The sequence below is a fragment of the Notolabrus celidotus genome, chromosome 19 (assembly GCF_009762535.1).
Source record: "Notolabrus celidotus isolate fNotCel1 chromosome 19, fNotCel1.pri, whole genome shotgun sequence".
NCBI classification, from domain to species: Eukaryota; Metazoa; Chordata; class Actinopteri; order Labriformes; family Labridae; genus Notolabrus; species Notolabrus celidotus.
Genome location: NC_048290.1, coordinates 23,445,350 through 23,470,083, shown reverse-complemented (window position 1 = coordinate 23,470,083; position 24,734 = coordinate 23,445,350). Strand labels below are relative to the sequence as shown.

Sequence of the window (24,734 nt, the reverse complement as noted above, 5' to 3'; positions counted from 1 at the left end):
ACCAATAGGACAAACCAGTCCTCCAAACTTTAGTAACTTAACAGCATGCACCGGTGAGAGGTCCTGGGTGCTGCCAGCACAAAAAAACCCAAAACACTGTGAGTGGACACAGGCCCTTAAGCGGTTTTATTTCTTGCCCCAACAGGCTGAAAATACTTCCATTGTGATGATTGTGTGTGCAGCAGGTTTTTTTTTGCAGTTATTTCCTGTTCTTCTGTTTTTGACTTTGTATTGTTCATGTATTTGCAGCACATTTGCTGTAGCTCTAGTTTGTTGTAGCTAATTGTATAAAAATCAACAGCTGCTTATTATGGAGGTCCTAAGCGGACATGTATCCATACACTGTATTCGCACAGTTTCCTGTGATAACGAGCTAATTCCAGTTGTTTTCTGGAGATTTCAACTTAACATGAGATGATCACATCCTATCCCCAGAGAAGCACAAGCACAAATCAAACAGAGATAGACTTAACTTACATCATTAGTATGGGCAATGGTAAAATGGCATGTTGTGGTGTGGCCTATCACAGGGACCAGCCTTTGTTTTGTTTTGTCAGTTACCAAATGTTATCTCTTCATCACAAGAAAACAAGCTTTGTTATCAGGAGATGATAAGTTGAGACCTCGAGAAAACAACCAGAAAGTATTACTTTTCATAACAGGGAACCGTAAATAAAATGTATGGATGCATTTGAGCTTAGGGTTTCTGTGGCTCTTAAATCCAACAAACTAATCTAAGTTAAAAGTACTCTGTTCTTTCTAGAAAAGTTACGAGAAACGACAGCATAACAGGTCTATAAAAAAGACACTATGGTGCAATAAATGATCACAAAACGGAAACTTTATCTCACATAGAAACACATTCACATTAAATAACATTATTGTTGATATTACAGCGTTTACACATATTAAGCCTTTGTGCTACCAGAGCAGCTCTTGTAAAACGAGCAGTCTTTGAAGAACAGTAATCCCCCTGACTAAACAAGCCTTCCTGTCTCCTGTCGCTGAGTGAAAAACCATCAGAGTCCAGCTCAGGATGTTAAAAAAAGAAAATCTTTGATCCCTGTGCTCTTTCTGAGTCTCCCCAGGAGGTAAAGTTTTGCAAAAAAGTCTCTTCTCCTGCCTGAGACCCACATTTGTCAACCAGATCTCACACACTGTTGGCTTTGTGTGTGTGTGTGTGTTCGTGGTTTCTGTGTCTCTTCCTCTGCAGGAATAGGGCGTTGCACTGATGCCAAACCGCCAACAAATACAGGAAGAATGATTGTCATCAAAAAGCAACTGTTGATGTGACAGTGAATTAAAACTTCCATCTACACATAACGATCATTATCTGGAAGAAAGCTGCTGAGAGTGACGTTATCTCCTCCTTCTTCCTCATCACTGTCTTCACTCGTGTGCATCACCAGCACCCCGTTGCTCACAGGGTTGCGTTGCCTGGTGTAGGTATAGTTCCTTTCAGGCAGCAGGGAGGAGATGCACATCATCTCTGTGGCTGGTTGAGATCTCCTCATCTTGTACTTCCTCGCAGACAGCTTGGTGCAGAGGACGATGGTGGTGACCATGAAGATGGTGGCCAACCCAGCCAGGGAGGCAATGGCGATGAGGCAGTGCTTCACCACGCCTAAGGTGGAGCAGGGCTTGGTAACAGTGCTGGGTGGACTCTTTGAGGCTGTTTTTGTTGATTTAGTCGTGGCTGGTAATGTATTGGATCCATGAGGGATTCCGATTATTGCAGGAGAGGTGGAGTTGTCAGTCGTGTTGGTGGAGAAGGAGTTGGTTGTAGGCCCAGTTGAAGGTGTAGTGAGCTCTGAGGATGAGTTGTGGGTTCTTGCTGTAGAAACAGGCTGGGTCGTGTTTGGAGGTCCAGTGGAAGGTGCAGTGAGCTCTGAGGATGAGTTGTGGGTTCTTGCTGTAGAAACAGGCTGGGTCGTGTTTGGAAGTCCAGTGGAAGGTGTAGTGAGCTCTGAGGATGAGTTGTGGGTTCTTGCTGTAGAAACAGGCTGGGTCGTGTTTGGAAGTCCAGTGGAAGGTGTAGTGAGCTCTGAGGATGAGTTGTGGGTTCTTGTTATAGAAACAGGCTGGGTCGTGGTTGGAGGTCCAGTTTTAGCGGTGGATTTCTCTTGAATTGTGGAGGGAAGCACAGTTGCTGCACTAGAGGTGGCGTTCTCTGTTGTTGCGGGTGCAGTAGAAGCTTGAGGACTGCTTTGGGTTCTGGTGTAGACTGACGTTTTATTAGAAAAGGCCTCAGAGACGGTGGATGTCACTTCAGGCATCCTGGTGGATGTAGGCTTGGTTGCAGTAGCACTTGTTGCTGAGGATGCTGCAAAGGTTGCCGATGGGGCCGTCGTGTTGGTAGAAGGGGTGGGTGATTGCTGACGTAGCTTGTCACCTGTGGGTTTTGCTGTTCCTGTGATTGTCGTGCTGCTTACAGGCTTTACCTCAGTTGTGAGCACTGCAGCAGACGTGTGAAGCAAGCCTCCACCTGAGCTGCTTGTTGTTGTTGTTGTTGCCATCTCTGTCACAACTAACTGCGTAGTTCCATTCCCTGAGCTGCTGTGAGGGACGGTTGCCTTGTTCATCACCCCCGTTGTAGCAGCACCACCTTCTGCTGGTTTGTGGGTTGGACTGATGGTTGGAGTCTGTGATTCATTATGTTCAGCTGTCTGGTAAATTGTGTTGTTTTCTGGGGTTGGAGCACTCATGGACTCCGGGGTTAGCCAACAAAGTATCCCCCACAGCAAAACAAGAGACACCCTCATGCTGAGCTGCATCATCGTTTTTTAAAAGAGTCTGAAATGACAAAAAAGATTAACGTAGAGACCGGTTAATAGAGGTGCTAAACAGTTTCCTTTTTTTTAATGATGTATCTAATTTTGTATTTAGCATTCACAAATCCATCATTCCAGCTGGTTGTTTCTTTAGAGGACATTGCAGAGATTATTTTAAATTAAATTAAAGTAGTCAATAAAAAAAACTAATGAAGTGACACAACAACAACAACATATACATGGGAAAAAAAGGAACAACGAAATAAAAAGATAAACAGAGGGTGGTGGGGAGGATGGTTAGTGCCTATGTACTACACGTCTGGGGTGAAGTTTATATGTCAAGATGGTCCAACAAGACTGTTTTTAGGGTCAATTTTTTGTAACATACCCGACTGCAAAGTTAATATGTTAGCATCCAGTTCTTTTTAACCTATTTTATTGTACATACCATTTTTTTTCTTTTTAAATATTTTAAGTTTCCTATTTCAGTGAACTTGTTCATGTTTTAAGCTATAAAATTGTATTTATCTATCTATTTATTCGTTTTTTGTTTGGGTATTTTGAATGTCATTTTTTGTTACTTTTTTCATAAACTATAAAGTACATAAGTATGTTGTGCTTCTCTGCTTTAATTTGTTTTTCATGTTAAATAATATGGCTTAATTTTATGGCTTTTCATCTCTCTCTCCTCTCTCTCTCTCTCTCTCTCTCTCTCTCTCTTTCTCTCTCTCTCTCTCTCTCTCTCTCTCTCTCTCTCTCTCTCTCTCTCTCTCTCTTTCTCTCTCTCTCTCTCTCTCTCTCTCTCTCTTTTTCTCTCTCTCTCTGTCTTTCTTGTTTGTTCATATTTTCAGCTTTTAGAATTTGTTCCGTTTTTTCAACCATACTTTCTGCTTAGGTGGATGTTGTTGTTGACATGTCTTTGTTACCTGCTTCACACCCAAGAAGTTATAGACATGCATGTCAGCAGTGTTAATTGTCCAAAATGACTCAACTCTGAAGTCATTTACTGTTTTCACATGTTAAATTAACTCAAAGATATTAATAAAAGCTTTTTCCACCTAGCTGTTACCTGAACGGTTGACACTGGACAGTGGACAACAAGCAGATTATACTATTTACGCTATTCACAGGTTGTACTTAAGTACCTCATGCTCACTTTAGAAGCAAACTCCCTCCAGTATTTGGATTTTGATATGCAGCAGAGCGCTATGAGAACAGTTGGAAAAAGAAGGGGAAAAACAAGCAACCCAGTGACGTTTTATGATGTAAGAGTCATCAGTCTGTCACCACACATGTTGCTACATTGTCATAGCTTTGCCACCTGTTAAAGTCAAACTCAACCTCTATTAAGTAGTTCAGATAATTATAATCTGACTATAGTCAACTTTTGAAATGTTTAAAACACAACAAGATACATCAACCAACTCTGCCAGAACTTTGCCAAGCCGTTACTTTAAATTGTTTGGAGGCACAAAGCAAACTTGACCTGACACCATTACAACAAAGGAAACAATGGAGCCCCAAACCAGAAGAAGTCACTAAGCACAGATTTTGTTTTTCTCTGTAGAGCCATCTCTCTGTCAGTGTCTTACCTTGCTGCTTGTAGAACAGACGCACGACTTGAGAATGAAATCAGAGTTCAGTTCATTTCAGCCTCACATCTTCAGAGCGCTGACATTCTGACTGGGACACTGGCTGATAAACGAAACAGGAATGATCACACTCTTTGTAAAAAAAAACACACACAACATATTTAGAAAAAGTCATGTACAGAGTGACACTTCCCCTAGAAACTCACAGGCATCAATAAGGAAGTCAAATCATCATGAGCTTCTTTTTTACAGCTTTACATCAGCTGAGATATAGTTAAAAATCTCTTTTAAGTTCAGATCAGTCTTACCCCAAGGATGAAGGTTGAGCTGCAGGGCAGGTGCGTAGAGTATGTCCTAATGTTCTGAGCAGTTTTCCACTTTAGATGAAGAAGCAGGAAGTTGAGCTCTGTAAAGGGATGTTTCTTGCACGTCAGCTTCTGACCACACTTCTGTGTAAGATTCAAAGTGTCATGCGGGCAAAAGCGGCAGTGAAGGAACTCGAAAAAACACTGAGAGCACACCACTGTTATGTAACATGAGCTGCATTAGGATAGTACATCAGGTGTAATACATGCATATATGAAAAGTGTTGAAAATCAAAGTAATCACACAGAAAGCCCATGCATTTAAAGGATGAGTAAGTGGCTGTCTTGTTGCATTTAAAGCTTAGACTCCCACATTTGTACCCTGTGAGTAAATTGAAATGTTCTTCTGCTACTTCCTGTACTGATGACTCAGACTGAGACTGAGATGGGGTTTAGAAAACACTGTTGAAGTTTGGAAAAGTTTCATGCAGATAAGGGTCTGTATGTGGTTTTTGTTTTGAGTGTTACCATGGTTAAAAAAAACAATAACAGAATGGCTTCCAGTTTGTTAAATCTTAAATGTAAAAATGTCCTGTTCACTGGGAGAAGATTTTGTCTGCGTCATTAATTTTGATGATGATGCAAGTGTTAAAGTGACTCGCACACTCCTTTATCTACAAATGATCTCACAAAGGCCTCCTCAATATTTTCTGTACAGAACCCTTCGATATCCACGTAACTTTTCATCATGTTTCATCAAAATAATTCTTGGTTCACATCCTGGACTGAGGCTTTCCATGTGAGGAACAATTGTTTTCACACTGTCTTACATGTGCTTTTAAAGTATCCCGATAAAATGTTAAAATGAAAACACCTACATCTCAGTTAGATAAACACTGCCAGGCAGGCCTGCAGAGAGGTGGTTGGTACCACGTGGTGTAAGGTGGTGTAAGGCGTGATATAGTTAAGGTTCAAATCCTGGACTGAGACTTATTTGGTGAAAATAAGATATAATTAAAAAAAACAAGAGAGACAAGCAGAGGCAGAGTGGAAAGGCCTGCTGCCTTTCAGCTCAAGGGTCCTGGGTTCAAATTCTACCAGGGAAAAACTTTCTTCATACTATACTTTGAACTGTGCTTTAGAAAAACAATATCCAAATCGTGGACTGAAAAGACCTTAAAAAAGGGCTCTTCCAAGCAGCCCTGTGGTGTTGAGGTTAGGCCTGCTACCTTTTTTAAACAACAACAACAAATTGGTGAAAAAGACAGAAAATGCATGCACTGCTAAGCAGCTCTGTGGTGTTGTGTATACGACTGCTGCCTTACAGTCTGATGGTTTGGGGTTCAAATCCCGCTAAGGGCTTCCAATGCCACTGACCTGCAAGAATAAAGATGGATTTCAGTTTGGTGATACACGTGGAAATAAAAGAAGAAGAGATGATCTCCTGTGTAAAATCTTTATTATGTGCACAGAACTGTTTGTCAGGGGTTCAGTGAAACACAAGCTGGGTGAGTGGTCCCTTCCCAACACTGAGTCTGCACTGGAGAGGGCGACTGCAGTTGACCCTTAACTGTGACAAGAGGCACCACTACATTTGCACAACATTTACACCAGAGAGATGCAACACCCCCCCTCCCACCCTCCCCTACCCCTCCCCAAATAAAACTCAATGTTGAAATTTCAAGCCCAGAAGAACAGGAACAAAAAGAAGAATTCAGGAATTCTTCCACATTCATAAATCTGATGGTAATCAATGAGCAAACTGGTGGCAGGAGAAAAGTTCAACAGCTAATGTTTGAAAAAAAAAGAAAAAGGAATCCAGCTCAACTAACTTATTCTACCAGGTTGTGACTGGAATGTACGACAAGAGGGAAAAGAAACGTAAAGGCAGTGCATGAAACCACACACCATTCATATTTGGCAACACAAAAAGTAACAATGGAAATACTGATGCTACATACAGTTTCTGAGTAGTAAGTACAAACTTCACATGAGGATGTTTTACCACAAAAAAGTTAAGACTTTTCCTTCAACAAAAATGTCTTTCTTTCAGATGTGAACATGAGCTGCAAGAGTTTCCTTTCTTTATGAGTGTGTGTGTGTGTGTGTGTGTGTGTGTGTGTGTGTGTGTGTGTGTGTGTGTTGGTATATGTGTGTGTAGAGGGAGGTGTGAAAGTTGGCAAGGAAAAAAATAAATCAAAAGTTCATCTTGGAATGTAGGCTTGGTCTCATCGCAGGGACGACGCCAAGCTCGATGTAGCCGAATCTTGAGAATTTGGCCGTGGCTGACCCCGTCCATTTGGTTCTCCAAAAGGGACAAAAAAACCCCAAAAAACTCTCACATGGCGACTTTGGCGACCTGCTCCTCCAGTCTGGCAATGCGGCGGTCTTGGAGGATGACGCGGTCCCTGAGCGACTTGAACTCTCGGAGTACCTCTTCCAGTTTATCTTCCATTTTCTGGAGGGGAAACAGAAACACGATAAAGTTCAAACACATTCCAATCATGTCTTCGTTTGACCATTAGAGTGCTGCTGAGGATTTTCAAAACAGTTTCATATCCCCTTCAAAATAAATTCTGCTGTTAATCCTGGCAAAACAAGCAGGGATCGCAGAGAGAATAAAGCCCTTCAGCTGTTTTCCTTTGAATGGAAACCCAGATACTGAAGTATTTGCTGATCCATTACTTTAGTGAATTGTTCCAACCAAAATAATTTCTATGAACAGAAGAGTGCAACTGTCAGCATAAAAACATGCTGAGTGCAAGTAACAAAGACTTAGGGACAACAGTAATGTAAGTCCATTCTAAGAAGGTAGTCAAATAAGAGGGATAATTTGAGCAGTGCACTTCAGTCTGTTTTTATTTGTTCTTAAAAGACTCACTACTGAGGGCTGTGGAGAAGCGTGCTTCTGAACAGTAGAGATGGGTTCTGGTTTGGTGGCTGGTTTGGTCTCCAGGACGTTTGTCTTGACCACTTTAAGGTCCCGGTTCTTTGTGGAGACGTAGCCATCTTTGAGTGAGATCAGGATGGGACCTCCGTTCTTTCCGGCGAACCACTCCTCTGCCTCCAGGGCGGGATCGGGGCCGGCTGTGTCGGGATACAGATCGTCCTGGAACAGATCGGACTGGACAGGAGGGGAGAGGACACAGGAAATGTCAGAATGCTGTTTTCTAATGTCAAGGTATTGATCGGTGTGACCGAGGGAAAAGGACATCTTCTACACAGCAGGATTTAAAGATCATGTTATATATAGCCTGATATATAGCATTTTCAGTTTGTTGTATTTGAAATGTCATCCATATTCGTGTATTGAATTATTTATTATGACATGCTTTTAATGTTTTTTTCATATCTGTAGTGTTAATGTAGTTGTATTACACAGGATGCAGAACATTTTATTTACACATAAACATCATTAGTACATATATTTGGCAAAAGCGTTTAACTCTGTGTGCATAATTTTCAAGCCTTGTATTGGCATCATATTTAATTGCATCGTCCATTTCAAACAAAAAAAATCAATTAAATTCAACACAAAGATATGCTTACCTTACGAGGGACTGTCATGATGATTGGTTCACATTTCCTCTCGTGTAACTTGTAAAACCTTCAAAGAAAAAGGAGTAAAAGGAGGGAATACATTAACAATTCAGTCAGTTCAACACGAGAATTTACTTTGTTCTATATGTTTATTTAAAAATGTTCAAAAATACTTGAAGATCAGAGAAAAATTTAAAATATACAGAAATCTATGAAAAATAGACTGCTAAGGTTACATAGTCTAATAACTTATATCTTCAATTTGTTTAATAATAAGCAGTTCTTTTTTTCAGTTATCCCAAAGTGCAGGTAAGAACCCTCCTGTGTCTTACGTCAAATAACGTCAAATAACTTCAAATAACTTCAAATAACAAATAACGTCAAATAATCTTTTAAGTTATTCAAGATTGCACATTTTATCCCTTATTGCAAATAAGATATAGGCAGAAATACTGGTTCATCTTATTAACCAAAATGTGTCATCAGTGCTCTCCCTTTGTTTTCACATGACCTCTGAGGTGATCATGACAGACTGATGACAGCATCAGTTGCAATTTACTGCAGCACAGAAAGAACAGCAACGTGCACACAGGTAGACTACAGTTAAATAAAGCCTACATCAGATGCACTCCGATATCACCTGTGTGTCTGCTTATGAAACATTATATGTCCTATCCCTGCTGCAGTCTAAACATGAGATAACGTTTACTCTGCTTCTTGCTTTACTCAAGTTACTATGAAATAATATTATGGTTGTTTGGCTGTTGTGTTCTTTATGCTGTTCTAATGTCAATGTTCGGATAGGTGTGTGTGTGTGTGTGTGTGTGTGTGTGTGTGTGTGTGTGTGTGGCTGTGCACAACGTTTAACTACCACTGAGGGATAGTGGGGGTCCCCAGTCTCTTGCAACATTATTCTGATGGTTGCGAGCTGAAAAGTTTGGGAACCCTTGTTCTATTAAATCATTTTATAATATCAAGAGGTGATGAGGCTGCTGCTGTGCCCCTGGAAGTGAGGGGGCCAGTTGGGCACCCGCCCGTGGCTGACAAAAACCTGGATCAAGGGGCTGACTTTCAATAGATCGCAGCAGGGGAGCTGCTCTGCTATGTATGAAACCCTGACCCAGAATCAGGTCATCTGCAAGTCATCTGGCACCGGGTTTTCCACAAACACACGGGGCAAGATAGGAGACCAAACAAAACTAGAATTTAAAAAATGTTACTTTGGCTTTGAATGAATGTGATTACACTTCTCTGCTTGACTTCCTCTTACATATTTGCAGCCAAATTGTTTCTTTCAGGAAAGAAAGGTAGATTAATGGATAAGGAAACAGTTATTTGCTGCCCTGGTTTTGACCCCTTTAAAGAATGTCAGCCGGGTATGAAGTGGTTTACTTCTAGACATACTTTGTAATAAAAAAAAAGCCCTACACTCACAGAAAATACATCATCCATGGTATTAAAATCTAGCTATACATAAGTATGAAAAAAAGTTGCTGCAGTTCACCACATTCACACGTAAAACATGCTCAGGAATGGGAATCTTCAAAGCTGTCGTGCTGCTGTATTCCAGGTTACAAGTCAAATAAAAGTCAGGTACCAGGCAATCATTCTCTTACAAAACTACCAATTAATAATATTAGCTTAAATGACTGCCTTGCTAACAGTAGCATTATCTAGTAGGTGGTCGTTAGCGGTTCTGACCACAGCAGATGGATTATCCTAAATCTTGAAATAGGACCAGATTAACATCTTAAATCTATCCAACAAAAAATCTGGAATAAGCAGGATGAAATAATGACAGCGATTGAGCTTCACACCTTGAGCACGACATCAAAGGACAATAGCTGGTCTTCTGGTACGATCAATACCTTGCGATTTCACATTTGTTGACGTCCAGGCCTCTTTTGGGCATGTATCCCATCCCTCTCTGTGGCTCCTTGGTGGAGAAGGTGCTGAGGTAGTGGACAAACGGGGCCTCATCGGTGATCTCAAAGTACCGGATGCTGCTGTCGCCCTGAGGACACACCGTCACAGCTCGGGGTCAGTTTGTGAATCTAGTTTTTAGAGAATAGAAACATATCTGAATTCACTACAAAGCTGCTCACCTTTCCACACAGGTAGACCACGCTGGTGTCAGGGTCATAGAAAGGCAGCAGGATGCCGTTGCTGGAGTCCATCTCCTGTACACAAATTGGCTCATCCAAGTTGTCCTGGACAAAACACAGTTGTTGTTCTTTAAAGAAACCCTTTAGATGTTCACCCATCATGCATCTCTTTACAAATAAAAACATTTAAAAGAAGTTGTAGCTGAAAAAGTAATGGCATCTTTTGGATTTTGACGCCCCCAGCTGGAGCTGTGGTGTAATGAAATTAAAATACATGAAGAACAAAAGAATCCATGTCATATTGAGCACACCTGAAACTGATGGTGACAGGTGACAATGTTTGAATAAATATCCTGAGCAGAATGCTGCACAAAGCAAAGCTCGACATCACTTAAAACTCTCATACAGTCTGCAGTGAGTGTGTTTTGTCTGTATTTAAGGTGGAATGAGGTTCTGCTGACGTACAGTTTTCCACAGGGCTAGCTGGCGCTCGCTCATACGGCTAAATCCAGTGGTGAAAATGTTTCCATCCGCTAGAAAGATCGCTCTCATTGGCCGAGCTCCCTCGTGGGCTTTGTCCTTCTCCTGAAAACCGAAACACACTTGTCAGACTTGGCAGCCATATTTACAGGCCTCACAGAAACAGTTGTGCGATTATGGGAAAGATTATTCTATACCCAGAAGCATCTCTGCTTTAAATCCCTGCCTGATTCAACTTACCGCAATGACCTTCTTTTTACGCGGGTCGATGACGCGGACCTTCTTGTCCTTGCAGGCGGTGCACAGCAGGCTGCCGTTGCGGCTCCAGCTGACACTAAAGATAACATCAGGGTGCATGTCCTCTAGGTTGATCATGGCCTGTCCTGTGCCCACGTTCCAGATGACGACCTGGTTGTCACACCCTACAAGGATGCACAACGCACAGCCTGACTACACACACACACTTTGTTTGTCCATGTTTATTTTAAGCATTTTACATCACACATGGTCAACGCAACAGGAGGGAGACTGAAAGATGATTGGTCAGATTTGGAGGTCAGCTGTGCACAGTGGACAAACAAAATGAGCTAAACGGATGTTTCAGTTTGAGGCACTACAGGCTGCAGTCAAACGTTACCTGCACTGAGGAGAACATTGCGAGCGGTGGGGTGCCATGACACGATGCCGACTCTCTTAGAGTGACCCTCTAACACGACCACAGGCTCTGACAGGGCCGTCTCAAGACCGTTCTCAGGGATTTGCCAAACCTGAATCAGAAAAAGAGGACACAAATATATATCATACAAAAGAAATACTACAATGGATGCTTTAAGGAACAGGAATAACAGTCAATCTTTATTTAACAAATTATATCCTGAGACGCTTTACAAACAGAGCAGGTCTAGATCATGCTCTATGTCATATTAATAACAAAGACCCAACGACAAGACAGGATAAGATCCAGTCCCATCTTACGGACAGGACTCTGTCTGATCTCATTTTAATCCACCATGAGCAGAGCACTTTGCGGCATTCAGCAAGTTACAGTGGCATGGACAAACTTCCCTTAACAGGCAGAAACCTCCAGCAGGACCAGACTCATGTTAGACACACATCTGCCTCGACCAGGACAATGCACATTAGAAAAACTACAAGAGAAAAGCTTCAAAATGGTATGAGATCTCAACATATGAGGTTTTAATAATTGTTTTGATGCCCTTTTAAATGCTAACCCTCACTCTTTATATCTGTAAACAATGTTCTGTATTGTAAAAAACTTTGAGTTAATGATTGACAGTGCCTGCCTTTGGACTGTGTTACTAAAAATGTTAAAAATCTTTAACAAATATCTTTTAATGTAGATTTATTTCAACTGTAATACTTAATTTATTGTAATACTATTATTAGCATCTATTAGACACAATGACTTAAGGATGCAAGATCATAAGATATAGAATAAGGTGTAAATAGTCAGACTAGGATACAAACTCAAAGCTCATTGGTTCTTTTCCAGATGAACTGTGTCCTTACCATGACTGTGCAGTCTTCTGAGCCGCTAGCAATGACTTGGTCATTATGAGGACACCAGTCAATGTCCAACACAGGGCCTGTGTGGCCACAAACTGTAGGGTAGACCTTGTCTATACGGCCAGTCTGTGAGACAGGAAACAAAGAGGTTAACGCTGTAAGAGGAATAAACAACTCTGTGCGAGTGGACACCTGTCAGAGAGATATGGAAATGACGGGCAAACACTGCGGACTGTTCTATCTAGAGTTCAGTAGAGGTAATATAAAGTCCAGAATGATAACATAATCATTGACTCTTCTGTGACCATCATGTTAAAACTGAATCTGTCCTCATGTTAGGCTAAAAAACAGGAAACTGACATTGTGACCACTCTGTGAAACAAACCTGTATTTCAAGCATCCAGATGTCTTGGATTCATCCTTGAACACCTCAGAGTCAGAGCAGCTCCTCCAGAGGCGTGACTTCATACAGTGATTATAAATCAATTAACCCAGCGTCCTAAAATAATGACACAGCAGCAGCCGTCCCCTCTGTGAGTATCATGTGTTCAACTAGCCCCCTGCAACAGGATACACACTGGATGCCTTTACTATCAGGCAGATTTGGACATTGATTATGTTTGGTTTGTACTATAGATATGAGCCTCAGGGGACGGGGCAGGACAGGGTCACAGCGGAGCAGCAGAGTGCAGAAGCTCTGCTGACACAGAACAGGCCCACAGGATTGATTTGTTACACACCCTGGATGCTATAATTTGATACAACCCTTGTATCTCTTGGTATGCGCTCCACGCTCGGTGTCCAGCTTTGGTCTTCAGTTGCCGGTGTCACACAGTTATTTATTCCCAGCTTACAGCCAAAGCTTCTGTGTGGGGAATATAAATCATGCTGCAAATGTCAGCTGAGTAAAGAGTAAGGAAGCAGTCTCTGGACCTTAATTGACCTCTTGTATTGAAGTCCTTTAGTTTTCTAAAACAAAGTCAGACCTTAAAGTTCTTCTGTATTTGACTTTCAAGAGATCCTCTTCAAAGTTTGCATTTTTGATAAGATACAAAAAGAAGACATGCTAATAAACTACAGCAGTGTGGTGCTGGCATACAGTCATGTTAGCCAAAAATGGCAAAATAGCAGCTAATGATGGTTTGAATTAAATTGGGTTTTTAATATAGAGATGAACGTGTGGCATCACTTTATTTCTACTTCCAACCCTTGATATAAATGAGATCAGAACTCCACTCACTTTTTGAAGAGGAAGGACGAGGAAGGCTCCTCCCCCGCTGGCGTCTATGATGATGGCAACATACTTGGGGTTGACGGCACAGAAGGAGCTGTCCCAGGTGACCCTGGACACGCGGATGTCATCATAGCACGCGTCGTTCCTCACGGCCTGACCGAACACATGACGGAACTTGCTCTGTCGCACAACTCGCCGCAACATATCTGCACAGGGGGAATAAAGGGTGAATTAAAATGTCAGTGAGTCATTCCAAAGCTGTGTACATCAAAATGTCAAAGGTTTCAACCTGACGCTGATATTAAACATTAAAATGACAGTCCTTTGTCATCACTCAGCATGCAGAGGATACCTGGGAGGTCACTTGGTTTTTCTACCGAAAACTGTCTGATCTCAGATTATGCTGATTAAGTGTGACTGAGTTTGTTCCTGTGATTACCGACTGGCAAATATCTAAGGTAACAGGAGACACTTTATTTCTCCAGCTGTGTTGAACCTCCTAATCTCACTGTTGTTTCGAGGCGTGTTTCAGACTCAGAGAAAAAGGTAGAGTTAGGTAAAAACTCCACTTAATGGCCTAGCGGTCGAAGCGCGTGCCCCGTGTACAGAGGCTACAGCCCTCGTCGCAGAGGTCACAGGTTTGATTCCAGCCTTGACTATATAGTTAAAAAAATAACACTAGCAGATAAATATAAACCAGGAAGACTTGGATTTAATGTTTTTATGCAATGTTAACCATTTTAAGTGTGGACCAGCATTTACTCAACTGCACTGATCTGCTAGTAGCACTGTCAACTCTGAGACTGGAGCATGCTCTGCTGGACGAACTACATGATGACACCACTTCAAGTTCACATAAATCATTGTTTCCTGTATTATATATTTAGTAAAACATAAGGTTTCACATCATATCTGTACCCATTTTGGCTCATTTCAGCCTAATAAAATTGGTCAAGCTCTATTTCAACAGATCATTCTTTTTAGGGGTGGTTATTGTAGATATTTCTTCCTATCATCCAACAAACAGAAGAGAGGTAGACATGCTTCACCAGAAATAAACTACAACATTCATGTACTGTTTATTTTTACAGTGTATGAATGTCCAACAGCTGAGCCCTTGTGCTAAATTCAATGTGCCTATCTGAGGCCTCAATTCAAGTTTTAGCGTTCATTAATATTTATACTACATGTTTCTACTTCTACCAGTCAGTGCAGAACAAACAATCTGCACTTTCTTCTCAAGAACAAAATCACAATCTAGCAGCTGCTCTAGTGAATGAAATAAAGCATTACTTCAGGTATCATTTCAAGAGTAGGACTATATTTTTCTGTGTTCAGTGTAACAACACCCAGTGCTCCAGGATGTAGCTAAAGGTATGCATTCATGAATATATCTGCAGTACTTTTTTATTTTTAGCACGACATCTCCTGCGAGCACACCACAGATGGCCTGTTGCTGCTCGGAGACTCTGGAAGTGATCTCAAATGGTTGATCCACATTTAATGATCACATTGTGGCTCAGTGCCCCCTCAAGCTTTTTCACCTCTTCCTGTCTCCGTTCTTAACTGCTTCCAGCTTCTAGAAACCATTAGACTATCCTTTTTTTTCCTACAGCATATTTAACTGTTGGCATTTTGACAACTTTGGCAACAGTGAAGTCTGATTTGAGGCCAAAACAGGACAACTGACAGCAATTCTCCTTAAACGTGAGCATTTTGTGTGTACATGGGGGGAATTTCAGCTATTAAACAAACGTAAGGATTTTTTGTACACTTATTTACAGATTTTTCACCACACTGAACCCCATGCTTTCTCACACTCAGGGTGGCTTTTCTAAATAATTATGATCTATTATGTATTATGATCTAATACACAAATAAGGAATTTTCCAGCAATTAACTTCTTATTATTCTTACATATTCTATCAAGTTTTACTAATGAGTGCTTCTGATTGAACAAAAGCTGGATCAGCATCATACATTTTATCAGAGGTTTAAGGTTGTCGATCTAAATCAGAATATAATGTGATGATGGTGTCTTTTTTTGTATGCATTAGACTGAGCCTCAGTTGATTTTAAATGATCATAAACACATTTAAAATGGATTGGATATAACTCGCAAAAATAATCTCTACACTTTGAATACAACTATATAAGAAGAGACCTTACACCAGCTACATGTCAATCACTCACCCACACAGTTGTTCTCGGTTACTATCCTTATAATACCTTATATTGTGTGGGTGGGTACAGACTGTGATTGACACTCCATATTACAAGTGTCATCTATGTACCATAGTTTTGTAAGTATGTACTCAACAGTATGGGGCTCTTTTCCCAAAATGTGCACCTAGATTCTGAAAAAATATGACACCTGATTACTAAACTGAAAATTGTATGGATACAGCTCAATTTGAGGACATGAGATATGAATTACTGTGTTTGCACTGACAGGATGCCACCTTCATTTAAGTTTAGTTCATCACAGGATTCTCTTCCCAGCACACCTGTATTGTGCAGGAAGCCTCAGTAAGCACTTCAATCTATTAAGACCGCAATTGCTCCCATCTGAGACTGAGATGTAAAATAAATATAAAAGTATCATGTTAACCTATTGCTGAATACTCGCCCTGGTTACAGTTGATTTATAAATGATATCCCCAAAGAGCCATAAATAGTGTTCATGATGCTGTGAGGCTGCATAATGGCTGGACAGCCCAGGACTACAGTTCACATCAGAACAGCATGTTCCCTTAGTCTCTGTCAGTGCTCCATTCAAGTGCAGCTACCCCCATTCAAAATATGCATTTGACAAAATGAGCTGCTTCAGTCCCTGAAGGCTTTGGCTAGTTAATGTCATACATTACAACATGCCCCTCTCTGCTTGCACACCCCACCGCCACCACCTATTAGAGATGTGACGTTCGCAAACGAGTCGGTCTTTTGAACGACTCTTTTAAGTGAACGATGAGAACTGATCCGCAGTTGCGAGCCGTTCATTGGGAGCAGTTTTTATATGCACATTGCCCACGCTGCCTTCACGTGTCACCTGCGTAAAAAAGCCAGGCCTTTGTGTACCCCAGCTGTACCAAAGTCATGTTTAGGAAGCTCTGTTTAGTGGCAACATCGGTTCCATCCGAAAGAATATTCTCTAAGACAGGACAAATATTAGAGAAGAAGTCGCCTCACACTTTGCTATTATTTACATTGTTTTGATGTGGATTCGAGTCAAGGGGCTGAGCTCCTGTTTGTAAAGTAGTTCAGGTGTAGAAACACCAGGTGGGGTTGTAAAATTTTGCATTCACATTTTTATAATGTCCTAATTTTTATTCTAGTTGTATTTAGATTTTTTATTACATATATATTTCTCATAATTATTTTTATATTTTTTTCTGTATTGTTAAAAAGTTCTTGTGTGGAAAATTTTACCGTAAAGTTGTTTTGCATGGAAGTTATCTGTAGTCTGCGTAGTTTTTATAGTGCCACACAGTTTTTTAGGTGAGGGAAAAATTTAAATAGTGATCTCACAGTCGAAGCATGGGGATATGGCCCCATCTTATGGAATGTTTACAATGCCAAATGAAATTATAATCAATATTTCAGAATAATTCCCACCAATAGAGTATGAATATTGGTGGGATGTGTAAGTTTGAATTATTCTGATCCAAATCTTATCTTATAACTGCTACAAAAAACGAGTTACCCCTAGTTGACTTCTAAAAATAAATACATATAACAATGAGCCAAAGAGTCAGTCTTATGAACGGCTCTTCAAGATCCGGTTCCCTTCAAAGAGCCATAAATCCCATCTCTACCACCTATTGTACTGAGCATCATTATGGTGGCCGCTCAGTTTAAGGCCTCCTTCAACAATCACAGACTCGTGCTGTTGTTTCAAGAGAGTGAGGAGGATGTGATGGCTCCTCTGATTTTATTAATGTAGTTAGTGGAACTGGAGAAGCCCTTTGTTGTTATTACACTGACTGTATGTACAACTCGACTAAATGGGTGTGTACCCAAACCTCAGACATGTTGGTAGCATCATTACTCATTACACCCTACTGGCATATTGCATTTTCCAAGATTCAATGTAATGTTGTCAGAAGGAAACAACTGCACTGTGCTAACGTTAAACAATGGTTGGTGGCTAGTGCTAGCTTATAGTACATTGAAGCTCATGCTCCCTCCTCCCTATTATAACAATTAGCTAGCTACACACCAATGTATTAATATGATAATGGGGTTCGGCTGTGATTTTAACCACCCTATCAGTTTATTGATATATTTAATTAAGATTACAGTAAAGGTTTTGTTGGAGATAGCTTAGCTAGCTTGCCGTTCCTGAAACATGAGAGCACATTGAGAACGAAAAATGTGATGTGTTGGGTAACGTTACGCCCAGATGTGACTTTCACTTGAAAACGACATCAATAATAAGTTCTGGTTTGATTTCTTTAAATTTGTAGAAAAGGGTATGACAGGCTACGTTAAGGGTGGCGGTTGCGATGGTAAAAGTAGACCGGTGTTCCGCCGCACTGCCCCGGGAGTTCGGCAGCTGTGCCGGGGCTGGTCCCATCTCACCAGCCGCTGACACATATCACCAACAAGGAGGAGGCAACAGAAGGGGAGTGTCTTTCTTTTAACATTTAAGCACAAATATAACACAAGGAGCCGGTATGCTGATGCCTTTTCTCCACAATGAGCTGTCCACATGTTGTAAAGGCTATTAGATTAGGCTTATATTTTCTAGCTCCATCAAACAGTTTGGTCAGAACTGAAGAAGCCTTTCGGAGGTGAAACGTCTTCAAGAATTTCTACCAGTCCAGCTGCCTTACGGATCAAGCTTTGGATTACCATGACCTGGATGACTGAGAACATTCACAGACATGTTGTAAAAGGTGTTACTTTCGTGTCTTATGCATCCATCTGCTCATCTCTTAAGCTAGCAGACTAGCCTAGCTGCCAGCTGACGCAAGTGCAGATATTTCCACCCAAGCTTTTGGCTGCTCCCATTCCCAAACCCATGCAGTGAGCTAAATGGATGCTGCACAGCCCCGACCGACGGATCACATGCAATATGCACAATGCAAAGATACTCTTAATGCTTTCTTACCTCCTAAATCTATGCAAGATTTTCGTAAGCACGGGGGTAATCAATCACAACACATGAATCTGGTAGTTTAGGCGCGCCCTTATCCTGCAGGACGTTGCTCTAGTATCCCTTGTCTCCACAAAAAAAAGCTCGGCCGCTATGTTCTTATTCCCACTTCTGACAGCAAATGTGTGGCAGGGAAGCAGTGTTTTTAAATCTAGTGGTGTTGTAGGATGCCAGCTGACAAGTAAAGCATCTCCAGTACGCTTCTTCTCACCTGCGGGAGACTAGCTTTCGTCTACTCTCATCGTTATTAAATTCAATAGAATACTCTGTGACGACCGGCTGCGGCACATGCGCAAATGAAAAGTCAGATTTCATTTCCCAGGGCTGTGAATGGGATTGGGTCTGCAGGAAAACTGTGCTTCTTGCAACATCCTTCTCTTGTCTTTGGGGATAGATCTGCTGATTCATTTAATTTCGTTCAGCCAAGCAAAAATGTGGATTATTATCACCTTAAGCATCCTTTGTATCACAGTTCCTCCCCTCCCCCCTGTCCCATCCCAGCCCACCCCACCCCAGCCTGGGCTCTCCAAATACAATAACCCCCCTCCTCCAGCCCCCACCCTCCTAGTCTGCGATGCTGCCATACTTCACAGATTTAGAGGAATCAGTTATTAATCATCTATTCTGTTTGCCTAGTCAGCAGTGGTGGACAGTAACAAAGTAAAATTACTTGAGTACTGTACTCAAGTACATTTTTTGAGTATCTGTACTTTACATGAGTATTATTTTTTGGGGGAACTTATTACTTTTACTCCACTACATTCAGAAGACAATTATTGTACTTTTTACTCCACTACATTTCTATCAATGCTCTAGTTACTCACTACTTTTGCTTTGAAGTCAGATCATGAATTTCCATCTCTTTTCTGAAATCTGATCCCACTGTTGAACGTGGAGCAAACACAGAGCAGATTTCACTCAGATCAGGCAGTTCATTTAGAGGTGATAATGATGGCTAAAATTCTCCACCTGAGCACCCGTGTACATATCTTCAGCCCATGTTAGAGGTTTTTGAAATGAAGAATGATACGTATCATTTGAAATGTTCACCTTGTTTCCTACTCTCCCCAAAAGATACAAACATTCACTGTCCAACCTGAGAGCTTGTTGAGCTACGTAACATTTGTTTTACTCCAGATGAACATTTCAAACTAAGGTGTCTGTGCTTGGAGTAACTTAGTTTCTGTTTTTATTCAATGGTATAGTTTTTAGAGATTTCAAGTAATGTTTTCTAGATAAACATGATGTAACAGAATGTACTCCTATGTATTCTTGACTGCCATCATGCTTTGTGAAAATAAAACGTATTAAGATTTTTTAAGAAGTACTTTGAATACTTAAGTATTTTAAAAGCAAGTACTTCAGTACCTTAACTCAAGTAATAATCTGACAGAGCAACTTTCACTTGTATTGGAGTAATATTTGACCCGGAGTATCTATACTTTGACTTCAGTAATGAAGCTGTGTACTTTGTCCACTGCTGGTCAGTATATATACTGTCACAGAGCATATGTTAAAATGTTAGTTTTCTATAACAACTGGAGTTTGTTTTACAGTCTCACTTTGTTTAAGTTGATGCCTAATGTTTCAACAATGTACTACAGCAGTAATATCTGGCTACCAAGCTCTTCCTGCATACTGCAAAAAGTTTATTGATCTGCATAATCAATGTCTGGAGAATCCAGAAAAGCTGAAAACTAATTTGAATCAACAGTTCTTGGGTGCTAAAATAGTTTGTAAAAATAATCTAAACTCAAGATCAAGTTTGTATTATTTCTCCAGGGCTTTCTGGTCTTAAGCAAGGTTAAGAACGAGCATTTGTATTAAGTTCATGAGCCAACACAGATGAAAGTGTTAAGGGTGTAATCTGCAGCTGCTGGGTCTGCTTGTCAACAAATCTTCCTCCGCAACAACTGGGACTTAAGAATACCCTCTGATAAGGCTAGAAGCTCCAGAGAAGTCAAGTAAGTCATCCTTGAGTTAGAATTAATCTTTGTATCCAACCCCCCCATTTTTAAGGCTCTTGTTTCCTTTTCTGATTAATACATTTAAACTTTAATTGCTGAGTAATTGCCCTTATCTGTTTGAAAATTCCTTAAATGTAGTATGGTTGTCAAATCATGTATTCAACCTTTGTTTAATTTATGGATAAGTTAATGGGAGAAGTTGAGGTTGAAAAATGGAATCATACTCTTTGTCTCTGCTTACTTCCAAAAGGTCACTGGGTTTGGAGCCTATCCCAGTATGCATCAGCAGATGGCGGGGAAACACCACGGGGGAGTTTCCAAGACTTTCATAGGATTAATCAAGGTAGAAAAACCCAGTAGTTCTCTTATTTTCACCGAGAAATAAATCTGAGTCTCAAGTTTACCCTGAGATGTGTGTGTTTGAGGTGTGGGAGGGGGTCAAAATACGAAGATGTTCCAAACTGTATTACACAAGGACCCAGCCAAGTTTACTTAAGGGAAGATGAACTTGACCACCTGACTGACTGTTATGCCCTCAGTGTTATGTAAATGCTACTGAATCCTAGACCATGTGAGAAGCAGTTTGAGCAGACCTCTCTTTGTTTCCTTTTGAATTACTGCTCAAATCATTCAGGAAAAACACGATTCTTGATCGAATTAGAGTTAAATGTTTAAATGTATGTTACATAACAAGACTTGAACCAGCTGTTAGGCTCCTGGGAGAGCATGAGTGCATCAGCTGTTTTTAATAAAGCACAGGGTTGTTGTTTCTTTACAAGGACATCCAAAACTGATCACAAACAGTCTTTTATTTGTGTTTCTCTTGCTTTCTACCAACTCCTAAAATAACTATCTTGCAATTAAGTTTGTAAATACTTAATTGTTTTTGATAGCTACCACATAACTTTGTCTGATTGTTGCTTCATGCAGGGTGGATTAAACTGCTTTGCACACTATTATTTCTGAGACCCAAGTGTGGGAGCCAAAACTGTAATGTTGCCAGCAGATCAAAACGTTAGGTTAAAAGAGGCTTAAAAGCTCCATGACAACTTTCTGAGTTGATCACAATAAGTGTCCTCTTCAATGATACAAATAATAGAATATTCGCTTTGGTTTCTTTGTCAGTTATAGCTCAGTGTTTAGTATCACTGGCTCATAGTTTAGGCAAAAACGTAATTTATATATGCAAAACGTGTACATTTTAGTAAGACACTTACTTTTGTTGCAACCATTACTTTTTGGAGTTTGCTAACTTAGTATTTAATAGCTTCCAAAGGTAAACAAAAACTAATCTAGAGATCTTCACAGACATTTCTATTCTTTTTTCATGAACTGTAAACCTTCATCATCAATCCCATCATGAACATTCTTCAAGAAACAGTTTGTTCTGTGCAGTTTGGAAAGTACCCTCATGTCTCAAACATCACATGTGCTTTCTTCTGTATGTGAGAGAGAGTTGGACTTTCCAACAGTCCAAACAATCCTTACCTTTCTTTGGAGATGCCTGAACTTCTGGTGGTTTCTCTCTGGATTTCTTTGGGACATCGAAGGCGTTCTTCATCTGGGATACTTTCACACTTGCGCTCTGCTCAGCCACCCGAACCTGATCTTTGTTTCCTTCAGGTTTGGCTTGGCCCCGACGTCTCTGCATTTGATTTGTTTCTTTGATAATTTCAGACACAGGTTTGTATGACCCTAACTCACTTTCTGCATCCTGATTGCTTCTGTAATCAGTTATGTCTTGAGAGTCACCATTGGTAGAGTAGATGTCATTTCCTACCTGTGTGCTGACTCTGTCAAATATGGGCTCATGATAGTATTCTGCTGACCCTAAACAAAAAGATTTTGGTCTTTGGACTTCATTGTCTGCTGTGACCTCTGGTACATATAAAGTCTCTGCAGGTGCATGATGATTTCGGGGCTTTGTTGCAACAGTAGGTGGTGAGCTTTTGAACCTGGATCGTCTCTCTAGGAACACCCTTCTCTGCGACATGTCGAGGTTTGGCAGGTCTTCCTCTGGAGACAGATTTGCCATACGCGAACAGTAGTCATAGTCGATCATATCTCCATACTGATCATCAATATGCCCAAGCGAGGGTTTCCATTGGCTGAGGTCAGCTGACAGCCGTCGTACGTTGGTTGGCATTGTATAGGTGCCCCTTTCGTCCCACAGTAAGCACATATCCTGATTAGTTGGAGCATTGCTTGGAAGGATTTTGTTGAAATCAATAGTGTGTCTCCTCCTGACCCGCTCCTCAGAACGCAGATGATCTTTGCCTCGTCGTTGGACATCAGTTGACATTAACTGTGCAGTTTTGAGCTTTATAAATGGGTTTTTGGGCTTCTTAGGAACAGGTGGAGGTGGACCTTTAGCTTTGGGCTTTTCTTTTGGCATGGACTCATCTATAGACTCACATGAGACTGGGGTGGCTTCAGGCTCCACCTGGTAATTCGCAGTTCCTGTATTGGATTGCTCTTCCATTGAAGTGTCTCTCTTGGGCAACAGACGAGTTGCAGGTGGGGGAGTGATGACAGCAGAGAAACAAACAAGCTCACTCTCCCTCTTTAGGCTGGCGACCTGCTTCCTTTCACCGTTACCCTCATTCCCTTGCGGAGGAAGAGAAGGGATCACATGGCTTTGTTCCAGTGAAAATGAGACATTGTCTTGCAGAAGTGGTAAATCAAAGCTAGGGACCTTTGAGAGGTGAGAGTTAGCTGACTTTCTAAACACTTGGTTATCCTCTTTCTTGGTACAGGAACTAGGAATACCTTCTTTAGCCCTTCTAGAGACTGCTCCAGCAAACCTGCTCTGATGGGACAGATCAGCTTCCACTTGTTTTCCTGATTCCCTTAAAGAAGGATCCACCTTTTCCAAGCATGGTTCCAAACCCCCATTGCTCTTCCTTACCAATATGTGCTCCTTTTTAGTATTAGTAGTGGCTTGCTTACTTCGGTCTTTCCTGTCAAGTTCCCTCTCTGCTTTTTCTCCACCAGTTGCCTCAGCGTGGGTAGCTCCAACATGACTGACTCCTTTTAGCCGACACCTGCTGCCTGTCACTTCAGCCAAATGGTGACCCCTTTCCCTCTGAAAACTGTCTGTGGCTGAGCCCTTAGCATGTGCTTCTGCACTGTCAGTCGTGGCTGAACGTGTGTTGGATTTTCTCCTACTTCTCTTCTCAGTGTCTTTTTCTTGGGGGGCATGCCTAGATGGAAGTGGAAGATTATCTTCACTGTAGCTAACAGAAGTGTCTTCCTTGACGATTCTTTTGGTAGCTGATTGAGAATCCTTTGTTTTTATCCGGTCCCCAAAAATGATGTTATTTTCCCCATCAGAAGACGTCCATGTTTCATCACTCTCCAGCACCACAAAGTCCTCAAGAGTGGGATCACATGAGGCAGTTGGACTCCTTGTTTGAGAATCAGGACTCAACTTGATGCGACCAAGTTTGGGTTTTCTCTCACTTTCTTGCTCCTCCATTGCTGCAGTCCTAGTAGAGACTACGGCCTTGCTCTCAAAGCCTTGCCTTTGGTTTGAAGCTTGCCTCGCCTTCTTTGAGCTCAGGACAGTTCTTGACTTCTCTGAACTTGGATTGACACTCTTGCTCTCCCTGTCTCCACCCACCCTCTCTCTCCTGGTGTTTGGAGGGTGCTCCTGCTGACCTAGAGGGCTGATTGGCTGCCCAGTTTGGGGGTCTGTACGTGCAGTAGTGACTGTAAGCCCCCCTGCGTGCCCTGAGGCCATGCCGCTGATACTGATCCCACTAATCTCACCAATACTCCCAGGGGTCACAAAACTGCCATCGTCCTGATGTCGGATCTCAATTTGTTCTGCTGTCTCCAACATTTCTGTCTCCCCAGTTTGCTCCGACCGATCTGAATTTTCAAGAGATTCTTCATCCTTTTCAGAAAGCTTTTCCAGCTTCTGGCCCATATTTATTGTTCTGTCTTGGAAGAGAATGGACAAAAAGACATTTGTCAAGATACAGCAGCAACTTTATACAGGAGTCACAATGGCGAAACGCCTACGGCTTACCTCCCATCCAAATGAAACCCCC

General features: G+C 41.4%; 2 protein-coding genes across 5 annotated transcripts; both read right to left on the bottom strand.

The window, feature by feature from the left end:
• Positions 1–823: 823 nt before the first annotated feature.
• Positions 824–5,068, bottom strand: LOC117831169 (mucin-5AC-like). Its single transcript, XM_034709712.1, has 4 exons — positions 5,050–5,068; positions 4,672–4,769; positions 4,364–4,466; positions 824–2,793 (listed from the first exon to the last, which is right to left on the bottom strand). The coding sequence occupies exon 4, from the start codon at positions 2,775–2,777 to the stop codon at positions 1,314–1,316; it is 1,464 nt and encodes a 487-aa protein (XP_034565603.1). The 5' UTR covers positions 2,778–2,793; positions 4,364–4,466; positions 4,672–4,769; positions 5,050–5,068; the 3' UTR covers positions 824–1,313.
• A 1,041-nt stretch (positions 5,069–6,109) lies between these two features.
• On the bottom strand, positions 6,110–24,734 carry coro1cb (coronin, actin binding protein, 1Cb). 4 transcript variants are annotated; one of them, XM_034709707.1, is made up of 12 exons: positions 24,713–24,734; positions 22,168–24,624; positions 13,561–13,760; positions 12,324–12,446; positions 11,431–11,560; positions 11,034–11,215; positions 10,779–10,898; positions 10,314–10,418; positions 10,077–10,222; positions 8,218–8,275; positions 7,550–7,792; positions 6,111–7,126 (listed from the first exon to the last, which is right to left on the bottom strand). In XM_034709707.1, exons 1-12 carry the CDS (start codon positions 24,717–24,719, stop codon positions 7,007–7,009), a joined length of 3,891 nt encoding a protein of 1,296 aa, XP_034565598.1. In that variant the 5' UTR covers positions 24,720–24,734; the 3' UTR covers positions 6,111–7,006. The 4 variants fall into 4 exon arrangements, with proteins under 4 accessions (XP_034565601.1, XP_034565598.1, XP_034565599.1 ...); XM_034709710.1 differs by lacking the exons at positions 22,168–24,624; positions 24,713–24,734 and adding an exon at positions 18,924–19,004 and having other exon boundaries at positions 6,110–7,126; XM_034709708.1 differs by lacking the exons at positions 22,168–24,624; positions 24,713–24,734 and adding an exon at positions 18,668–18,979 and having other exon boundaries at positions 6,112–7,126.